Below are 20478 nucleotides of genomic sequence, written 5' to 3'. Positions count from 1 at the left end.
GAGGCTGAGGCGGGAGAATGGCGTGAACCCAGGAGGCAGAGCTTGCAGTGAGCCGAGATAGCGCCACTGCAGTCCGGCCTGGGCAAAAGAGCTAGATTTCGTCTCAAAAAAAAAAAAATAATAATAATAATAAGTTTTCCTGACACCTGTGGAAAAATGATGCAAAATGTATTGTAAAGTATGAGGCCTAAACGTATTCAAAATGGTTGAGGGTTTTTTTTTTTTTTAAACTTTTTTTTTTTTTTTGAGATGGAGTTTCGCTCTTGTTGCGCAGGCTGGAGTACAATGGCACGAACTCGGCTCACTGCAACGTCCGCCTCCCGGGTTCAAGCAATTCTCCTGCCTCAGCCTCCCGCGTGGCTGTGATTAAAGGCATATGCCACCACGCCAGGCTAATTTTTGTATTTTTAGTAGAGATGGGGTTTCTCCATGTTGGTCAGGCTGGTCTCAAACTCCTGTCCTCAGGTGATCCACCCACATCGGCTTCCCAGAGGGCTGGGATTACAGGCGTGAACCACCGTGCCTGACCCTTTTTTTTTTTTTTAACATTTTAAAAACTTCTTATTGCAGTCTACTTTTTTTAACATTGGTTTTTATTTTTTTGAGATGCTAATTTTTGTGTTTTTAGTAGAGACAAGGTTTCACCATGTTGGTCAGGCTGGTCTCGAACTCCTGACCTCGTGATCCGCCCTCCTCAGCCTCCCAAAGTGCTGGGATTACAGGCGTGAGCCACCACGCCCGGCCTACTTGTTTTTAACATTTTAAGTGAAAATTTATATTAATTCTTTGTGATGTCAGCATTAAAATGTAAAGATCTTGATTATTTCTAGCTGTGATAATCTCTCTTGGCACTCAGATGACAGCACTCTGACAGATTTGCAGATCTTTAGAGGTTTTTTTCCTTTTTTCTTTTTCTTTTTTTTTTTTTTTTTTTTTTTTTTTTGAGACGTTGTCTCACTCTGTTGCCCAGGATGGAGTACAGTGGCGCAATCTTGGCTCACCTCAACCTCTGCCTTCCGGGTTCAGGTTCAAGCAATTCCCCTGCCTTAGCCTCTCGAATAGCTGGGATTAGAGGCGCGTGACACTGCGCCCAGCTAATTTTTGTATTTTTAGTAGAGACGGGGTTTTGCCGTGTTGCCCCGTCTGGTCTCGAATTCCTGAGCTCAAAGTGCCTGGCCAGGACAGTTTATTATTGATTTAGGGAAGTTCACATCTCACAGCTAAGAACAGTTGTAACTTGTGACTAAATCGAATGTCTTAATGTCTGAAATTTTAGAATTTTTTTTTTTCTTTTGAGATGGAGTTTTGCTATTGTCACCCAGGCTGGAGTGCAGTGGTGCAATCTCGGCTCACTGCAACCTCCACCTCCTGAGTCCAAGCGATTCTCCAGCCTCATCCTCCCGAGTAGCTGGGATTACAGGCATGCAACACCATGCCCGACTAATTTTGTATTTTTAGTAAAGTCGGGGTTTCACCATGTTGGTCAGGCTGGTCTCGTATTCCGGACCTCAGGTGATCTGCCCGCCATGGCTTCTCAACGTGTGGAAATGACAGACGTGAGCCACCGTGCCCTGCGTGAAATTTTAGAATTTTAACACATGTATTATATATCTACCACATGCCAGACATTATGAATAAGGCTTTTGAGGTGTAACAACCATCAGAATCTTCATTTCTTTAAGACTTAGATTTTTTCCTTCAGTGTTTAAAAAGAGTAAATGAGGCCAGGGCGTGGTGGCTCACTCCTATAATCCCAGCACTTTGAGAGGCTGAGGCAGGTGGATCATCTGAAGTCAGGAGTTCGAGACCAGGCTGGCCAACATAGTGAAACCCCGTCTCTACTAAGAATACAAAAATTAGCCGGGCATGGTGGCACACACCTGTAGTCCCAGCTACTCAGGAGGGTGAGGCAGGAGAATCGCTTGAACCTGTGAGGCGGAGGTTGCAGTGAGCCGAGATCATGCCATCCCACTCCAGCCTGGGCAGTAAGAGTGAAACTCCATCTCAAAAAAAAAAAAAAAAAAAAAAAAGCGTAAATGATTTACTAGTGTTACTGAGATGTCAGTAGTATTTCAGTAGTCTTTGAGAGAGCTTTGCACTCTCACAATTGGATACATATCAAACTATTAAAGGAAAATTTGGCTATTTACATTCTTAAAATAAGTTGATTTATTTTCTTCCCGTTCAGTAAAAGGTAGCTGAAAACCAGTTTTCAGTTATAGATGCCTTTATTCAAAGATAGAATTTGGCCCATATACTTCAAGGGCATCTTTAGTCACTGAGTTTTATACCCAAAAATGTGAGCTGGTTTGTTTTCTCATAACTTGTATTCCATGTTTGAAAACTTTCTCTGTGATTTGGAAATAGTGTGGGATTATTAAACTATAGGCCCCATCATCACTGATGTTATGTATTTCTTTTGTATCATTCTTCTCTTTATTTTCCCGTTTGTCTTCTTCTCTGTCTTTAAAATCCTCATACTCTCATTTATATATATGGAGGCTATAATTTAAACATGTATTTCTCTCTGTCTCTTTAACCTTTCCTGTGGTGTGGATAAACATGTATTTCTCAAAGGCTATTATTAAATGTATTGTGAATATTATCTTTATATCTTGGGATTTGTAGTTACTGATCATACTGACAGTTCATCCATTTACATTTCTCTCGGAAAGGTTAAGTGGGTTTGTGTTTTTCAAGAGAAGACAAAACATCTAATCATCTTCTATATTTTTGCCTCCATGTGCCTCATGGTGTCAAGGATATTCCTTCTTTAGCTGTATTCCGTTCACCCTTAATGTCTTTCTTTCTTTTTTTTTTTTTTTCTTTTTGAGATGCAGTCTCGCTCTGTCGCCCAGGCTGGAGTGCAGTGGTGTAATCTTGGCTCACTGCAAGCTCCGCTTCCCAGGTTCACGCCATTCTCCTGCCTCAGCCTCCCGAGTAGCTGGGACTACAGGCACCTGCCACCATGCCCGGCTAATTTTTTGTATTTTTAGTAGAGACGGAGTTTCACCGTGTTAGCCAGGATGGTCTCGATCTCCTGACCTCGTGATCTGCCCGCCTCAGCCTCCCAAAGTGCTGGGATTACAGGCGTGAGCCACCACGCCTGGCTAATGTGTTTTATTATTATTTTTAGACAGTCTTGCTCTTTCGCCCAGGCTGGAGTATAGTGGCTGGAGTATAGTGGTCCCTGTTCACTGCACCCTCTGCCTCCCAGGTGCAATCGATTCTCCTGCCCCAGCCTCTCTAGTAGCTGGGATTACAGCCACCCGCCACCATGCCCAGCTAGTTTTTGTATTTTAGTAGAGATGAGGTTTCCCCATATTGGTTAGGCTGGTCTTAAACTCCTGACCTCAAGCGATCCACCCACCTCGGCCTCCGAAGTTGTTGGGATTACAGGCGTGAGCCACTTCACTGGGCCACCCTTAATGTCTTATAGTCTGTCTATCAAAGAAAGAAGCATGGAGGACTTGAATCATTGAAAATATATATGTGCACATATGCCTGTGTGTTCACTAAGTGTTTTTTTTTTTTTTTTTTTTTGAGATGGAGTTTTGCTCTTGTTGCCCAGGCTGGAGTGCAATGACGCGATCTTGGCTCACTGCAATGTTCGCTGCCCAGGTTCAAGGGATTCTCCTGCCTCAGCCTCCCGAGTAGCTGGGATTACAGGCATGCACTACCACACCCGGATGATTTTGTGTTTTTAGTAGAGACAGGTTTTCTCCATGTTGGTCAGGCTGGTCTTGAATTGCTGACCTCAGGTGATCCACCCGTTTCAGCCTCCCCAAGTGCTGGGATTACAGGCGTCAGCCACCGCGCCTGGACATGTTCACTGAGTTTTTAACTAAGAATTGTGCTGGTTACTAGGCTTCAGAAGTATTAAACATGTCAATACTTTGTCAATTTAGAAAACAAAATGAACTACTTTTCTGTATGCGAAGTTGACAAGGGATACTTCCAGTATACCATTCTTCTCAGCGACTGGGAAAAAGGTGGAAGGCATTATGCTAACATGTGATTGGCTTTGTTATCTAATGCTTAAATGAAACAAGTAGAAGTGGCTTTGTAAAGATTTTCATCTAATTAACTCATTAAAATCAATTTTGGAACTATTTTAAGGTAAAATGAGCAGCTTAATTCTATTTAGTGAAGCTGATCTAAATAGAAGTTATTAATTTTTTGGAAAATAATCAGTATTTTAAGTTTAAGAGAAATTATTAATTCAGTAGGGTTTTTTGCTATCTTATATGTTTACCCTATCTATGTTGTATTAGAGCTATACATATTGTTAACCAAATTACAATATTTTCATGTTAATGATTGGTTTTCACAGTTAATGTGCGAGCAATAGAAATATTTATTTCCTACTAAATAAATGGATGAAATTCTAATTTCTCTTTTCAGTGAATATTACTTCAGTGTAGAAAATTTGGAACGAGACTTCTTTCTTCGGGGAAAGATGGATGAACAAGGTTTCTTGCCTATTTCCCTGATTGCTGGTTTTCAGCGTGTTCAGGCTCTCACTACAAACCTTAATCTCATCTTAGAGGTAATTACTCATTTGAAGAACAATTTGTACTTTCCGCTCAAATTTCCTTTGTACCTAAAACTTATCTAAAAAACAGAGTATTAAAAACAGACAATCTGTAGTTGCTTGAGGCTCAGACAGCATTCCATGATGTTTTTCTATTTTGTAAAACCTTCATAAATGTCTAACCTTGGAAATCCCTGAAAGTATTGCTAATGATGTTACTATGTATTTTCTCCTTCCTCTCCCCCTCAATTAGTCAACCTATTTTAAACCTGATCCTTCAAACGTTAACCCTTTTGAACATCCTTGGTCCTTAAAACTTCTTCAGGGCTGGGCGTGGCGGCTCACCTGGGTGATAGAGTGCAACGGCGCAATCAAACAAAAATTTCTTCAGGTTACTGTAAAAAAACATGTGTTCCTGTGTGTGTGTGTGTGTGTGTGTGTGTGTGTGTGTGTGTGTGTGTATTTTTTTTTTTTTTTTAGACAGCGTCTCACTCTTGCCCAGGCTGGAGTGCAGTGGCACGGTCTCGGCTCACCACAACCTCCGCCTCCCGGGTTCAAGCGATTCTCCTGCCTCAGCCTCCTGAGTAGCTGGGACTACAAGCACGCACCATCATGCCCGGCTAATTTTTGTATTTTTAGTAGAGACTTGGCTTCACTCTCTTGGCCAGGCTGCTCTTGAACTCCTGACCTCGTGATCCGCCCACCTCCGCCTCCCAAAATGCTGGGATTACAGGTGTGAGCCAGCACTCCCAGCCGTTCCCACTTATTGAAAGGCTAATTTAAAATAGTCCTTCTGGCTGGGCATGGTGGCTCATTGCTGTAATCCCAGCACTTTGGGGAAAAAAAAAGTCTCTCATCTGGCGAAATGCTTTCAACATCTTTTTTTTTTGTAGCCAATTTCTTTCCCTACACACAGCCCTTGGTAACCACAATCACTAATCTGCTTTTTCTGTTTTTCTTTTCTTTTTTTTTTTTGAGACAGAGTCTCATTCTGTTGCCCAGTATGGAGTGCAGTGGCACAATCTTGGCTCACTGCAACTTCCGCCTCCCAGGTTCAAAGATTTTCCTGCCTCAGTCTCCCAAGTAGCTGGGATAACTGGAGTGTGCCACCATACCCAGCTAATTTTTGTATTTTAATAGAGGCAGGGTTTCCCAATGTTGGCCAGGCTGGTCTTGAATTTCTGACCTCAGGTGATCCATCCCCACCTGGCTTCCCAAAGTGTTGGGGTTATAGGTGTGAGCCACCACGCCTGGCCACTAGTCTGCTTTTTATCCCTATAGTTTTGCATTTTCCAGACTATCATAAAATTTTAAAAGTTGTAGCCTTTTGTTTCTGATTTTTCACTTAGTATTGTGCTTTTGAGATTCACCTATGTTGCATGTAGCAGTAGTTTGTTCTTTCATATTGCTGACTAGTATTCCGTGGTATGGATATACCACAGTTTATCCATTCACTTGTTGGTGGACATTCAGATTGTTTATGGTTTTGGAGAGTATAAGTAAAGCATGAAGATCTTTACAGGGATATATATATATATATATATATACACACACACACACACACACATATATATATACACATGTATATATATATACACACACACGTATATTATATATATATATATTTCTGTTGGATAAATATCTAGTATTGTGATTGCTGGAAAGTATAGTAAGTATATGCTTATCTTCATAAGAAAATGCCAACCTATTGTCCAAAGTGGCTTTACCATTTTGCATTTCCATGATTATGTATGGGACTTGTTCCTCAGCCTTATCATTGCTGATATTGTCAGTTTTTTAAATAATAGATATGTAGTGGTTTCTCATTGTAGGTTTTTTATTTTTTTTTTGGGACAAAGTTTCAGTTTTGCTCTTGTTGCCCAGGCCGGAGTGGAGTGCAATGCCATGATCTTGGCTCACTGCAACCTCCACCTCCTGGATTCAAGCAATTCTCCTGCCTCAGCCTCCCAAGTATCTGGGATTACAGGCGCCTGCCACCACGTTTAGCTAATTTTTTTATATTTTTAATAGAGATGAGATTTCACTGTGTTGGCCAGGCTGGTCTCGAACTCCTGACTTTCAGGCGATCCATCTGCCTTGGCCTCCCAAAGTGCTGGGATTACAGGTGTGAGCTACCGCGCGCCTGGCCTCGTTGTGTTTTTTTGTTTGTTTTTTGAGACAGAGTCTCTCTGTCGCCCAGGTTGGAGTGCTGTGGTGCGATCTTGGCTCACTGCAACCTCCGCCTCCTGGGTTCAAGTGATTCTCCTGCCTTAGCCTCCCAAGCAGCTGGTACTACAGGCGCACGCCACCATGCCTATCTAACTTTTGTGTTTTTAGTAGGGATGGGGGTTTCACCATGTTGGTCAGGATGGTCTTGATCTCTTGACCTTATGATCTGCCCGCCTCAGCCTCCCAAAGTGCTGGGATTACAGGCGTGAGCCACCGTGCCTGGACTCATTGTGGTTTTAATTTGCATTTCCCTAGTGATTGAAGTTGTTAGCAGTTTTTCATGTGCTTTTTTGTCTGCATACCTTATTAGTGGAAATGTCTGTTCAGATTTTTTATTCATTATTATTGAAGTGTTTTTTAAAAGATACTGTATGAGTTCTTCATTCTGGATACAAGTCCATTATGTATTTTGCAAATATTTTTTCCTAGTTTTTGTCTTTTCATTTTCTTTTTTTTTTTTTTTTTTTTTGTTTTTGAGACAGAGTCTTGCTCTGTCACCCAGGTTGGAGTGTAATGGCATGATCTTGGCTCACTGCAACCTCCGTTTCCTGGGATCAAGCGAGTCTCCTGCCTCAGCCTCCCGAGTAGCTGGGATTACAGGCGCCCACCACCATGCCCGGCTAATTTTTGTATTTTTTAGTAGAGACAGGGTTTCACCATGTTGGTCAGGCTGGTCTCGAACTTCTACCTCAGGTGATCCACCTGCCTTGGCCTCCCAAAGTGCTGGGATTACAGGAATGAGCCACCGCGCCTGGCCTCATTACTTAACAGGCTTCTTTGAATAGCAAGTTTTTGAACACATGTGCTTCGTGTTTTAAAAATCAACTACAGGGCTGGGCACGGGGGCTTATGCCTGTAATCCCAGCACTTTGGGAGGCCCAGGCGGGTGGATCACTTGAGGTCAGGAGTTTGACACCAGTTTGGTCAACATAGTCAAACTGTGTCTCTACTAAAATACAAAAATTAGCTGGACATGGTGACGTGCATGTAATCCCAGCTATTTGGGAGGCTGAGACAGGAGAATTGATTTTACTGTAGTAAAATCCATGTTTTGAAAACAACATGAAATAATGATTTGTTGGTGTATAATTAATGGTTCTTGGTTTCATGAAAATACTGTAAGCAATGTCATTATTGCATTTGTTTATAGGTAAGTATATAAGGTTTCTATATATTGTAATTAACAGAGAAAATTAGTTTTTTTTTTTTTTTGCAAAATTTGCTCTTAGAGCAAATATTATGATTCATAGTAGAATGAGTTTGTATATTTATTTATTTATTTATTTATTTTCATTTTTTAGTAGAGATGGAGTTTCACCATGTTGGCCAGGCTGGTCTCGAACTCCTGGCCTCAAGTGATCTTCCTGCCTCAGCTTCCCAAAGTGCTGGGATTACAGGCATGAGCTACCGCCCCCGGCATTAGAATGAGTTTATTAACTGCTGCCATTGTGCTATAGCAAAGTGCTATAGCCAACTCAGCTGCTGTTTTTTTATGAAGTTGTTGCTATTTTTCCCTGTCTACTTCTGTACGAATGTAGTGGTAATTTTATTATTGTATGCCTTTTTGGTCTGTTTGTAGTCCCATTAAATCCTCAAGCACAATTTTAAGATTATTGACATTTTCTTTTTACAACTTATAGCAGTAAGGAAGGATTTTTAAAAGGAAGCTTTGAGCTACTGTTATGGTTAGCACTGATACAGTAGCTAATGATACAGTAAAAAATAATACCACCATTGAAAAGCAGAAACACGTAGGCATAGCAATTTAGAAGAACATAAGTCTGCATTCACTTAACATTCATTATGCACCTACCATTTGTAATAGTAGGAAAGGTGTTCTTTTTCTGTTGAGAAAGTAAGGCTTCATTAGACATTGCAGTGTTAACATATCAAGATCATGGACCTATGAATATGTCCCTTGTAGCTCTGTGACTATGGTTAGTGTCCTGAGATAGTAATATGTATTTCCTAGGGTTGTCCTGAGGATGAATTGTGTTAATGAAAGTATCTGGCAAATGTGGTAAGCTCTAAATAAGTAAGCATTTGCTATTGTTAGTCTTAAACGATGTATTTCTGTTGATAACTCCTTTATCTTCATGCATTTCATTTTTACCAGCTTCTTCCCATATGTATTTGAATATGCTCAAGTTTTTTTTTTTTTTTTTTTTTGAGACGGAGTCTCGCTCTGTCGCCCAGGCTGGAGTGCAGTGGCGCAATCTCGGCTCACTGCAAGCTCCGCCTCCCGGGTTCACGCCATTCTCCTGCCTCAGCCTCTCCGAGTAGCTGGGACTACAGGCGCCCGCCACCACGCCCAGCTAATTTTTTTTGTGTGTTTTTAGTAGAGACAGGGTTTCACCGTGGTCTTGATCTCCTGACCTCGTGATCCACCCGCCTCGGCCTCCCAAAGTGCTGGGATTACAAGCGTGAGCCACCGCGCCCGGCAAGTTTTTCTTTTCTTGAAAAACTCTCAAGAGAAGCAAAATACTTTAGCTGATACCCGTATCTGCCCTGGTTGAGTATGCAAACGCAAACCAAACTTGTTGAATCTGATTCTTCTCCACTCATTTATTTTTTAGCTTACTGCATTCTTGATGTCTTCCCCATAATTGAAAGCTTTTTGTGTCTTCCATTTGTTAGAGCAAATTGATCCTGGTTCTATAGCTTACCGGTTGTGTAACTAAGCAATTAACATCTTCATGCATCAATTTTCTTGTTAAAATATAGCAAATAATACTTAAGCTACAATAGAGTATGAGGATTTAGAGGAATAATTTATATAATATCAGCCTCAGAACTGTGCCTGCTACTTTCATCTCAAACCTTGTTTTCTAAATTGTCTGAACTTGTGCTTCCTCAAAACTTGTGCTCTTTTCTTTTTATCTCCAGGTCTTTGCACATTCAAGTCTTTCTCTTACTACCAGGCAGTAAGAATACAACATTTATGTATTCCAGCATTGGTAGTTATTCATAGTAGTAGGTCTGTATCATTAAGAAAAGAACCAAAATTAATAGCTAAGTCAGTTAAAACCTCAGATACTGGAAAATACTGATGTACCCAGTAACTCATTGTTTAGGAGTTCAGGATTACCAAGGCTTGGTTTTTAATAAAAATATGTGTAACTCTGTTTCTTCTAGGTCTTTACCTTAATTTTGTGCATGGTGTAATTTTTATATGATCCTTTTATGGCCTGAGTGATGAATGTTTCACTTTCTGTGTTCTTCATTTCCCTTTTAAATTTATTATTTCTAAATAGGAAATAAGTTACACAAAATTCAAAACTCAAAAGGTTATATGGTTATCTTACAGTGATTGTCCAAGGAAAAAAAAGGTATATGGTAAATTTTTTTTTCCCATTTTTCACCAACAATGAATGAGTTACCTGCCTTGGTAGTGGTCAGTGTTACTTCTTTCTTGTGTCTTCCTCCTGAGATAGTTTGTTTATGTAAGAGAATACTATGATACCTTACTACATACAATGTTTGTTATGCCCCTTCCTCTTTTGTTTTTTTATTTTTTTGAGACAGAGTCTCACTCTGTCACCCAGGTTGGAGTGCAGTGGCATGATCTTGGCTCACTACAACCTCTGCCTCCCAGGTTCAAGCGATTCTTCTGCCTCAGCCTCCCGAGTAGCTGGGATTACAAGCGCCTGCCACTACGCCTGGCTAATTTTTGTATTTTAGTAGAGACGGGTTTTTGCCATGTTGGCCAGGCTGGTCTGGAACTCCTGACCTCAAGTGATCTGCCCGCCTCGGCCTCCTAAAGTGCTGGGATTACAGGTGTGAGCCACCATGCCCGGCCTCCTCTTTTTTTTATTTTTTATAAAAAGCTTGTGTTGGCAGAGGCTTTAGTAGCTGTACATAAAGAACTTTGAGCTTTTCATCCCACAAGTTTTTCTTTATTTTCTTTTTTTTTTTTTTTTTTTGAGACGGAGTCTCGTTCTGTCGCCCAGGCTGGAGTGCAGTGGCGCAATCTTGGCTCACTGCAAGCTCCGCCTCCCGGGTTCACGCCATTCTCCTGCCTCAGCCTCTCCGAGTAGCTGGGACTACAGGTGCCCGCCACCACGCCCGGCTAATTTTTTGTATTTTTTTAGTAGAGACGGAGTTTCACCGTGGTCTCGATCTCCTGACCTCGTGATCCGCCCGCCTCGGCCTCCCAAAGTGCTGGGATTACAAGCGTGAGCCACCGCGCCCGGCCTCTTTATATTCTTTTAAATTGAGGCATAATTTATACATTATTATTTATTTATTTATTTTGAGATGGAGTCTCATGATCCTCCTGCCTCAGCCTCCCAAAGTGCTGGGATTACAGGTGTGAGCCATCGCACCTGGCCTTTATACATTATATATTGTAACTCATAAGATTAGAGATGATTTTTTTTCCTATGTATACGGTCAGGTAACTGCCATCCAGATTAAGATAGAGAACATTTTCAAGACCCAAGCAAGTTGCTTTCTGTACCCTCCTAGTCAGTACCACTGCTCTCCCTTTTAAGAGGCTTCTCTCCTGTTTTTGAACTTCACATAAATGGTGTTATGACTTTTATATCTGATTTTATTTCTGAAGTTGTTTCTGTGAGATTTATTCATATTGGTGTATAGCAGTTGTTTGTTTTTTGGTAGTTTTTCCATCGTATGAATATAACAGTTAATCAATCTTTCTTTTCTTTCTTTCTTTCTTTTTTTTTTTTTTTGAGACCAATCTCTCTCTGTGGCTCAGGCTGGAGTTGTACTGACCTGATGTCAGCGCACTGCAGCTTCCACCTCCCAGTTTCAAGTGATTCTCCTGCCTCAGCCTCCCGAGTAGCTGGGATTACAGGCACCCACCACCAAGCCTGGCTAAGTTTTTGTATTTTTAATAGAGACAGGGTTTCACCATGTTGGCCAGGCTGGTCTTGAACTCCTGACCTCGTGATCCACCCGCTTCGGCCTCCCAAAGTGCTGGGATTACAGGCTTGAGCCACCGTGCCCGGCAACAGTTAATTTTTCTGTGCTCCTATTGACAGACATATTTGGGTTCTTTCCACTTTGGGTCTTTGATGCTACTGTGAACATTATCGTAGATATTTCTGGGTGAACATAAGCATTTATTTTCCTGGGAAATTGGTGGGTAACAGGGCATAAATGTGTGATTACCTTTTGTAGATACTGCTAAACATTTTTTTAAAGTATCGAACCAATCAAAACCACCACTATTGGGAGTTTGACTTGCTTCACATTCTAACCAACACTATTGGCAGTCTTTTTCCACAACTTTACTTTGGAAAATTTAAACATATGGGAAAGTTTCAAGGAGTTTTGTTTTTGTTTTTTTTTACATTCAGGGATAGATAACATATGGTAAAATACAGCAATCTTCGATGTTCACTGTGAGTTTTGAAAATTAAACATAAGCATTACCCCAAACAAGATGTAGAATACTTTCATTATTCTAAAAACTTCCTTCATGGCTCTTTCTAGTCAGTGTCACACAGCCTCTCCAACAACTTTTCTGATTTTCATATCATAGATTAGATTAGTCTGTTCTTGGCATTTGTGTAAATTGATTTCTTCTGTCTCTAAGTTCTTTTCATTGGTAGTTTTTGACATTCTTCCATGTTGTTGCATGGTCTGGATGCTGGGCATACTGTTTGCTACTGGGGTGTCATTGCTTCTAGGTCTTTCAGTGGACAAAATGAGGAAAATATATGTTGGGAAAAATATACTGATTTTACTCACTTAAAGCTTTCACCATAGGATTCTTTCCTATCTTTCTCCATTTTATATTTCAGACTCCCTTCTCAAAGGAGTTTTGTTTAAAATAAGTCCTAATTGTAATTTAAAGAAATGCCCAATTATGGCTGGGCGCGGTGGCTCACACCTGTAATCCCAGCACTTTGGGAGGCCGAGGCAGGTGGATCACGAGGTCAGGAGTTCAAGACCAGCCTGGCCAACTTGGTTAAACCCCATCTCTACTAAAAGTACAAAAAAATTAGCCAGGTGTGGCAGCGGGCGCCTGTAATCCCAGCTACTCTGAAGGCTAAGGCAGAGAATTGCTTGAACTTGGGAGGCGGAGGTTGCAGTGAGCCAAGTTCACACCACTGCACTCTAGGCTGGGTGACAGAGTGAGACTATGCCTCAAAAAATAAAAATAATAATAATAATAAAAGAAATGCCCAGTTATGGAAAATATAACTTGAGAGTTAAGTACCATACTAATATTAAGAGCAAGAGTAGGTTCTTTTTTCAAAATCTGTTCATTTCTGAATGGATAATGTTCTTTTTTTCTTTTTCTTTTGAGATGGAATCTTGCCCTGTCTCCAGGCTGGAGTCCGGTGGCGCCATCTCGGCTCACTGCAACCTCTAACTCCCTGGTTCAAGTGATTCTCCTGCCTCTCCCTCCCAAGTAGCTGGGATTACAGGCACGTGCCACCATGCCCAGCTAATTTTTGTATTTTTAGTAGAGATGAGGTTTCACCATATTGGCCAAGATGGTCTCAATCTCCTGAGCTCGTGATCCACCTGCCCCGGCCTCCCAAAGTGTTGGGATTACAGGCATGAGCACCTGGCCCAGTTAATGTTCTTAATTATATACAGCATGTTCTCCAGCTAAAATGTAGTGGGCTTTAATTTTTATAAGTTAATGTACATATAACTGTATATTGTTTTTATATTATACATTTTGTATTTATCCTAATTTCTAAAAGGTGAGTACTCCTGTATTTCAGTGAGAAGTTAAATCAATAAGGCTTTAGTTTGTATCTTGAAGAAATTTTGGCCTAGTTTTGTTTTATCCTTATAGTACATATTAGGGAAGCACCTTTGGCCTAATGGCTAAGACTTTTAGTTGCAGATAGATAGTGGTTTGAGTCCTGGTGTTGTCTCATACTAGATCTATGATCTTTGATTAAGTTTATTTCTTTGAGCCTCAGTTTCCTCATCTATATGTAGGGGTGATACCTTCTTTATGTGGTATTGCGGGGAATCATGAGTACATGTAGTACTTATTATTCAATAAATTTTGGTAATTATTACAATACTAAAATGCCTAAATTTTATTTGGTAATATTTTAATGGAAGACAAGGAAATATGAGAGAGAGAAGAAAATAGTAAAAGTCAATTTGCTTCTAGCTGATTCAGTATTCCTTAAATGACTGTTCTAATTGTGAAAAATATATCATCTGAAGTTAAATAAGTGGGAGATCAGGATATTTGTTACTTTACAGGTGCAAATGATTTTAAAACTTGTGTTCTGTGTGGTTAACTTATGGATTTTTTAGAATCATTAACTGCAAATGAGTTTGCTAATTTCAGATTTTCAAATTTTTAGGTTCTTAGAAGTATAGCACAGGCAGTGAAATAGCTCATAATTTTAATAGCTCAATTTCTGTTAATAGGCACTGAAGGATAGCACAGAAGTAGAAATTGTGGATGAGAAAATGAGAAAAAAGATAGAACCAGAAAAATGGCCAATTCCAGGCCCTCCTCCACGCAATGTGCCACCAACAGACTTTTCTCAACTGATTGATTGTCCAGAGTTTGTACCAGGCCAAGCCTTTTGCTCACATACAGGTAACATCTTTTCTTCTAGAGCAAACGATGTAGCAGTGGGTTATTTGGTCCAATTTACTTATTTATTTTTTTTTAGTTTATTTAGATTTGATAGGAAAATTAAAGCTAACTGAAAGACTTTTGATGTCCCATTTTGTATTCATATTGCCTCACAGAGGTATAAATAAGGATTTAAGAATTATAAGGAAAGCTGTCTTATGTTTCTTGTTCTTAAATTTTATTTGTACTTTGTCATGTATGGAATTTCTAACTTTTATTTTTACTAAATAACTATAGATATGTATTGTTTTCCCCTGTAGAATTGGAATAGTATGATTAGATTATTCTGAAAAAGGTCTTATACTCAAGAATGGGGTAGTCTTCCTTTAATTTTGTTACCAATATGCTTTAATCTTGTCTTGGAAAGATAAGATGACCTACATTCTAAATCAGAATTGGGGTTCTGTTTAATTTGGTTGTGTTTAGAATTTCCAAAAGATTTAATGTTAATAATTTTTTCCTGGATCATTTTTAAGACATTCCCTCTTGGGAAAAAATGTGTGCTTAAACTTTTTTCAGTCAGGGTGATGATCTTCTGAAGCTCTTGGATGTCATTTGATCGGAATATGCAGTGGAATAGGTGACTCACTGAAATGCCATTATAAACACTGGAACAAATCCTGCTGCAAAATGAAAGTGATCAGACTGTCTTCTGTTCAAGAATGTCTATTCCCACCTCTTGGTGGAGGAAGTTGGGCCAACACTGCAGTGGAGATAACCACCTTTGTGATAATGAGAGACAGACCAGAGGACTGCTGCTCTTTTTATAGGAGCTGCCTATTTCTGTGTAATTGGCCTGGGCTGCATGGGCTGCTTTTATTCATGGTGGGAAAGTTTATTATTATTATTCTGGAAATACCGCAAGATTATGTTTTCTGTTTCCAGGGTTATGTACTTGTGTCCAGATGAATAAAGCAGAAAAAGAGGGGATTGAGTAGCATTTCCCAGATTCTTAAGTACTTTGCTATTTGATTTGCCTTTCAGTGTAGTGTACATTGCAAAACTCAGATATTGTCATGATGTTTCACTTAGACATAAGACTTATTAATGTGGACACTTAAGGGGTAAGGAATTTAAGAACTGGATGAGGTTATTTCTTCCTTTACTCTTCAAAATGTATTTTTGATACATCAGTATGAGAGAACGTCCCATCAACAAAGCATCGATGATGGACAGTCTCACAGTATTTTTATCTTATGTTTCTTTGTCAGCCTTCTCCTTCTAATCCCAGTAAGCAACTTGGACAGGCATTTTAAAAGCTGAAGAAAAGTGACATTATTTTAGCAAGTGGTTTTTAATTTATTTTTTGTTAAGATAAAATGGGTGATTATATAAGTTAGATTTATTTATGGTATCAACTTGGGTCCAAGATGATAGTTTTAGCTAGCTTGTGAACATTGGGTTCACAAGGCATTGGGTAAGTTAGATAAAATAGCATATACTTTCTCTACAGGGTAGGTAAGATAAGTCAGTCAAGTTGGTAATGCCTGTCCATTAACCATTTATTCATACTAATAAAATTATAAGAATAAAATCATAATGTACATTTTTGTGTTTTTTAATATACACTCAGATGCATGCACATACATATTGTCTGAAACAAGCCAGTATATATTAAAATGTCATAAATTTTAGGTTATTTAGATTATATATCAGAAACTAGATGGTTAATGAAGAAATATAAAAAGATGGAGGGTTCTTAGAATTATGCTGATTCACATTAGGTCATAGGAATAAATATGTAAATCACCTCTTTCCATGAATTCTCAAATTGCTGACCTTAATAATTTCCTAGTGATAAGAAAGCCTAGTTTCTTTAAGTCAATGGAGAGTAGTATGTCACCAAAAATTTGAAGTGGAAATAGGGATAAGAAGCCTAAACTGTGTTTATATGTATCTATGAGTAGAGAAAAGTAGTGAAACTGTATATCATTTTAATCTCAAATTTGAAGACCTTAAAATTTTAATAACATAACGCTTTATGATTTCTGAGGGATTTGTATGGTAAAATATTCTAACATAATTGGTCTTCTTCATCAAAGAGATTAAAATTTCTATCTGGAGGTTGAATTTTCTAATAGGGGTTGAACTAAGCAGAAGTCTACCTTTATGCACCACAAAACATTGATTGTGGGAATGGTAAGATTACTTCTGAAACATAGGTTTTGCAGTTTTATGGATATTGTGTAACTCTTAAATGAAAGAATTTCATTCATCAGAATTGAAAGGTCAGGTACCTGACAATGTTGGGTTTTTTTTCTTTTTTTAAATTTTAATAATCTTCACAAGGGCACTGTAATGTAGTGTTTTTCTTTCTTTTCTTTTTTTTTCCCCTTGACTCTTAACACCACTCAATGAGAATTTTAAAAAGTGCCACACAAAATATGTAATCCTTTTTTCAGGAAACCTTTTTAATTACCCAGAACTGTGATACTCCCAAGGTAGAAAAAAAAATCATACCAGAGATGAAATGTATATGGTGATTTTTCTTGGGAGAGTTTAGTTGATAATTTTCTTTCTTTTTTTTTTTTTTTGGTTGGGACGGAGTCTTGCTCTGTCACTCAGGCTGGAGTATAGTGGTGAAGTCTCGGCTCACTGCAACCTCCGCCTCCTGGATTCAAGCGATTCTCTTGCCTCAGCCTCCTGAGCAGCTGGGATTACAGGTGTGCGCCACCACGCTTGGCTAATTTTTGTATTTTTAGTAGAGATGGGGTTTCACCATGTTGGTCAGGCTTGTCTCGAACTCCTGACCTTGTGATCAGCCCACCTTGGCCTCCTAAAATGGTGGGATTACAGGCATGAGCCACTGTGCCCGGCCACTGATTTTTTCAATTAATAAAAGCAGCAAAGATAAATTTTCTGTGTTCTTACAAATTAAAACAAGTATTAAATATATGTATCTAAATTTTTTTTTGTTTCTAAGTAAGTTTAATATCGGTAATCTAAGTCATTTAAACTCATTTTATCTTGGAAGATTAGGGGTTTACTATTACCGTTAATCCATTCAGATGTATAGTTTGAAATCTTTTCGTTATTTAAAAAAAAAAAGATGCAGCAGACCACACAGAGCATATATATAAATTAATCATGAGGTTAACACCTTTACAAGTCTTATTCTAAGAATTGTGTGTTTTCTCGTTTTACCCAAATTCTTTAGTGTTTTAATGTCATTTCATTCCTAAGCATATGTGTTGGCGAATGTATTGAAATGCTTTACTTCACAGTAGAAGCATAATTCAAGCTTAAATAGCATTTAGAGATAATTTTATAAGAAACATCTGAGTGTGGGGGGTGTACACCTATAGTCCCAGCTACTTGGGAGGCAAAGTTGGGAGGATACTTGAACCCAGGAGTTCCGAGGCCAGACTGGGTGACATAAGAAAAACTCATAATGTTTTTTTTTTCTTTTAAGAGACGGTGTCTTGCTCTGTCGCCCAGGCTGGAGTGCAATGGCACGATCTCTGCTCACCTGCAGACTCTGCCTCCCAGGTTCAAGCAATTCTCCTGCCTCAGCCTCCCGGGTAGCTGGGACTACAGGTGTGTGCTGCCACGCCTGGCTATTTTTTTGTATTTTTAGTAGAGACGGGGTTTCACCATGTTGGTCAGGCTGGTCTCAAACTCCTGACTTCAGGTGATCTACCTGCCTCGGCCTCCCAAAGTGCTGGGATTATAGGTGTGAGCCACTGAGCCCAGCTCTTCATCTACTTTTAAGGCTTTATTTAGTATGAACATTGATAATTCATAGTATTAGAAATAGAGTTCTCTGGGCCAGGTGCAGTAGCTCATGCCTATAATCACAGCACTTTAGAGATTGAGGTGAGAGGATTGCTTGAGGCCAGGAGTTCAAGACCAGCCTGGGTAACAAAGTGAGACCCAGTCTACAAAATATATATATTTTTAAATTGGCTGGATGTGGTGGTGTGCACGTGTAGTACTAGTTATTCAGCAGGCTGAGTTGGGAGGACTGCTTGAGCCCAGGAGTTTGAGGCTGTAGTGAGCTATGATCATGGCACTGTACAGCTGTAAGAGGCCCTCTTTTTTTTTTTTTTTTTTTTTTTTTTTTTTTTTGAGATAAAGTCTTGCTCTTGTCCCCCAGGCTGGAGTGCAGTGGCTCACTGCAACCTCTGCCTCCCGGGTTCAAGTGATTCTCCTGCCCCATCCTCCCAAGTAGCTGGGATTACAGGTGCCTACCACCACGCCTGGCTAATTTTTGTATTTTTTTTTTTAGTAGAGAAGGGGTTTCACCAGTTGGCCAGGCTGGTCTTGAACTCTTGACCTCAGATGATCCACCCACCTCAGCCTCCCAAAGTGCTGGGATAGGCATGAGCCACCGTGCCCATCCTCTGTCTCTCAAAAAAAAAAAAAAAAAAAGTTTTATGTATGGTTCATTAAAAAGAAAAAAAATGTGTTCTCTGGAGTTAATAATTCCCATTCCTATAACTAGCCTATTAATGTTCATTCAAAGCTTGTATTTCACTTGTACTTTTTTTGTGAATGAATTGGTGATATATGTGCTGTTAATAAAGTTACAGAGCACCAGTGTCCAATAAAAATGTGAGCCATATATATATAACTCTAAAAATTTTAGTATTCTTAAAATTATAAAACATGAAATTAATTTTAATATTTTAAATAGATATTTTAATTTAACTTAATAGATCCAAATGTTATATGCTCAATGTAAAAATTAATGGCACTATTTTTTTTTACCAGGGTTGGGAGTACCTGGTCTTTAATACCTGGTGTGTATTTTACTCTTGTCCTGAGCATGTTTCAGGACTAGCCACATTTGACGTGATAGATAACTGCGTATAGCTAATGCCTACTCTATTTTTTTTTTTTTTTTTTTGAGATGGAGTCTTGCTCTGTCTCCCAGGCTGGTGTGCAATGGTGTGATCTCAGCTCACTGCAACCTCTGCCTCCTTGGTTCAAGGGATTCTCCTGTCTCAACCTCCCAAGTAGCTGGGATTACAGGCACCCAACACCACGCCCGGCTAGTTTTTGTATTTTTAGTAGGGATGGGGTTTCGCCATGTTGGTCAGGCTGGTCTCCAACTCCTGACCTTAGGTGATCTGCCCACCTCGGCCTCCCAAAGTGCTGGGATTACAGGCATGAGCCAGCACGCCCAGCTGTGCCTACTGTATTGAACAGCACAGTTCTAGAGCTTTTCCTGTTATGAAACAATATATAGTCTTTTATAAATAATACAACAATCTAGTAGTTGAGTCCCGGTTGAGTCCATGTGTCCAAGGAGAAGATATTAAAGCTATCTGATTTTACTCTCATCTATGTCTAGCATGTAGATGAATGTAAAATCTTGAAATATTCTTCTTAAACCCATTCTTAAAATGTGCCTTTCATTTAGTAAATATTAAAAAAAAGATCGCTGATGTTAATTTATTTCAGCTTTCTGCTGGTGTTAATTTATTTCAGCTTTCTGCATTTAACATTTAACTTCTCAATATTTTCAATGAATTGACTTAGAGGAGTTAATGATGTTAAGAATTTTATGGTATACATTTTTGAAAAATAAATCTTATTGTGTATATTTGAGGCTTACAACATAATGTTACCTTTTTTAAAGACACCTTGTGTCCAAAGCAAGTTCATATTGTATCTTCAGATCTAAACATGAATATAACTTAAAATATTTAAATATTCTTTGACTTTTGAAAAAGTATTTATAAAAGAAGCCATTTGATTTTTGTTTTCTTTTTCTTTTTCTTTTTTTTTTTTTTGAGACAGGGAGTTGCTCTGTCGCCCAGGCTGGAGTGCAGATCTCAGCTCACTGCAACCTCCGCCTCACGGATTCAAGCAATTCTCTGCCTCATCCTGAGTAGTGGGGATTACAGGCGCTCACCACCAGGCCTGGCTAATTTTTTTGTATTTTTAGTAGACATGGAGTTTCACCATCTTGGCCAGGCTGGTCTTGAACTCCTGACCTTGTGATCCACCTGCCTCAGCCTCCCAAACTGCTGGGATTACAGGCGTGAGCCACTGCACCTGGCTGCAATTTGAATTTTAATCGTTTTGATTAAAAATAAACCTACAGAAGTGTGCCGTATAAAAAGGCCTTTTAAATTCCAACAATTTTTAAATGCTTTTAATGTTATTGCCAGGGCTGTGT

The 20478-nt window shown here is 39.3% G+C and overlaps 1 protein-coding gene across 9 annotated transcripts in view; it reads left to right on the top strand.

Annotated features, from left to right (window-relative positions):
* LARP1B (La ribonucleoprotein 1B) overlaps positions 1 to 20478 on the top strand; it is a 147387-nt gene that overhangs the window by 31776 nt on the left and 95133 nt on the right. For 7 of the 9 annotated variants that reach the window (XM_030815711.1, XM_030815713.1, XM_030815712.1 and 4 more), the window contains 2 exons: positions 4405 to 4549; positions 14138 to 14312. In XM_030815711.1, the coding sequence (XP_030671571.1) occupies positions 4405 to 4549; positions 14138 to 14312 (320 nt within the window). Of the gene's footprint in view, positions 1 to 4404; positions 4550 to 14137; positions 14313 to 14870; positions 15892 to 20478 lie in introns of those variants that run through there. The other 2 variants (XM_004088439.3, XM_030815717.1) reach the window with 1 other exon arrangement.

Source organism: Nomascus leucogenys, chromosome 7b, assembly GCF_006542625.1.
Source record: "Nomascus leucogenys isolate Asia chromosome 7b, Asia_NLE_v1, whole genome shotgun sequence".
Lineage (NCBI taxonomy): Eukaryota > Metazoa > Chordata > Mammalia > Primates > Hylobatidae > Nomascus > Nomascus leucogenys.
The sequence above is the reverse complement of the archived record's forward strand: the minus strand, read 5'-3'. Positions and strand labels throughout refer to the sequence as shown.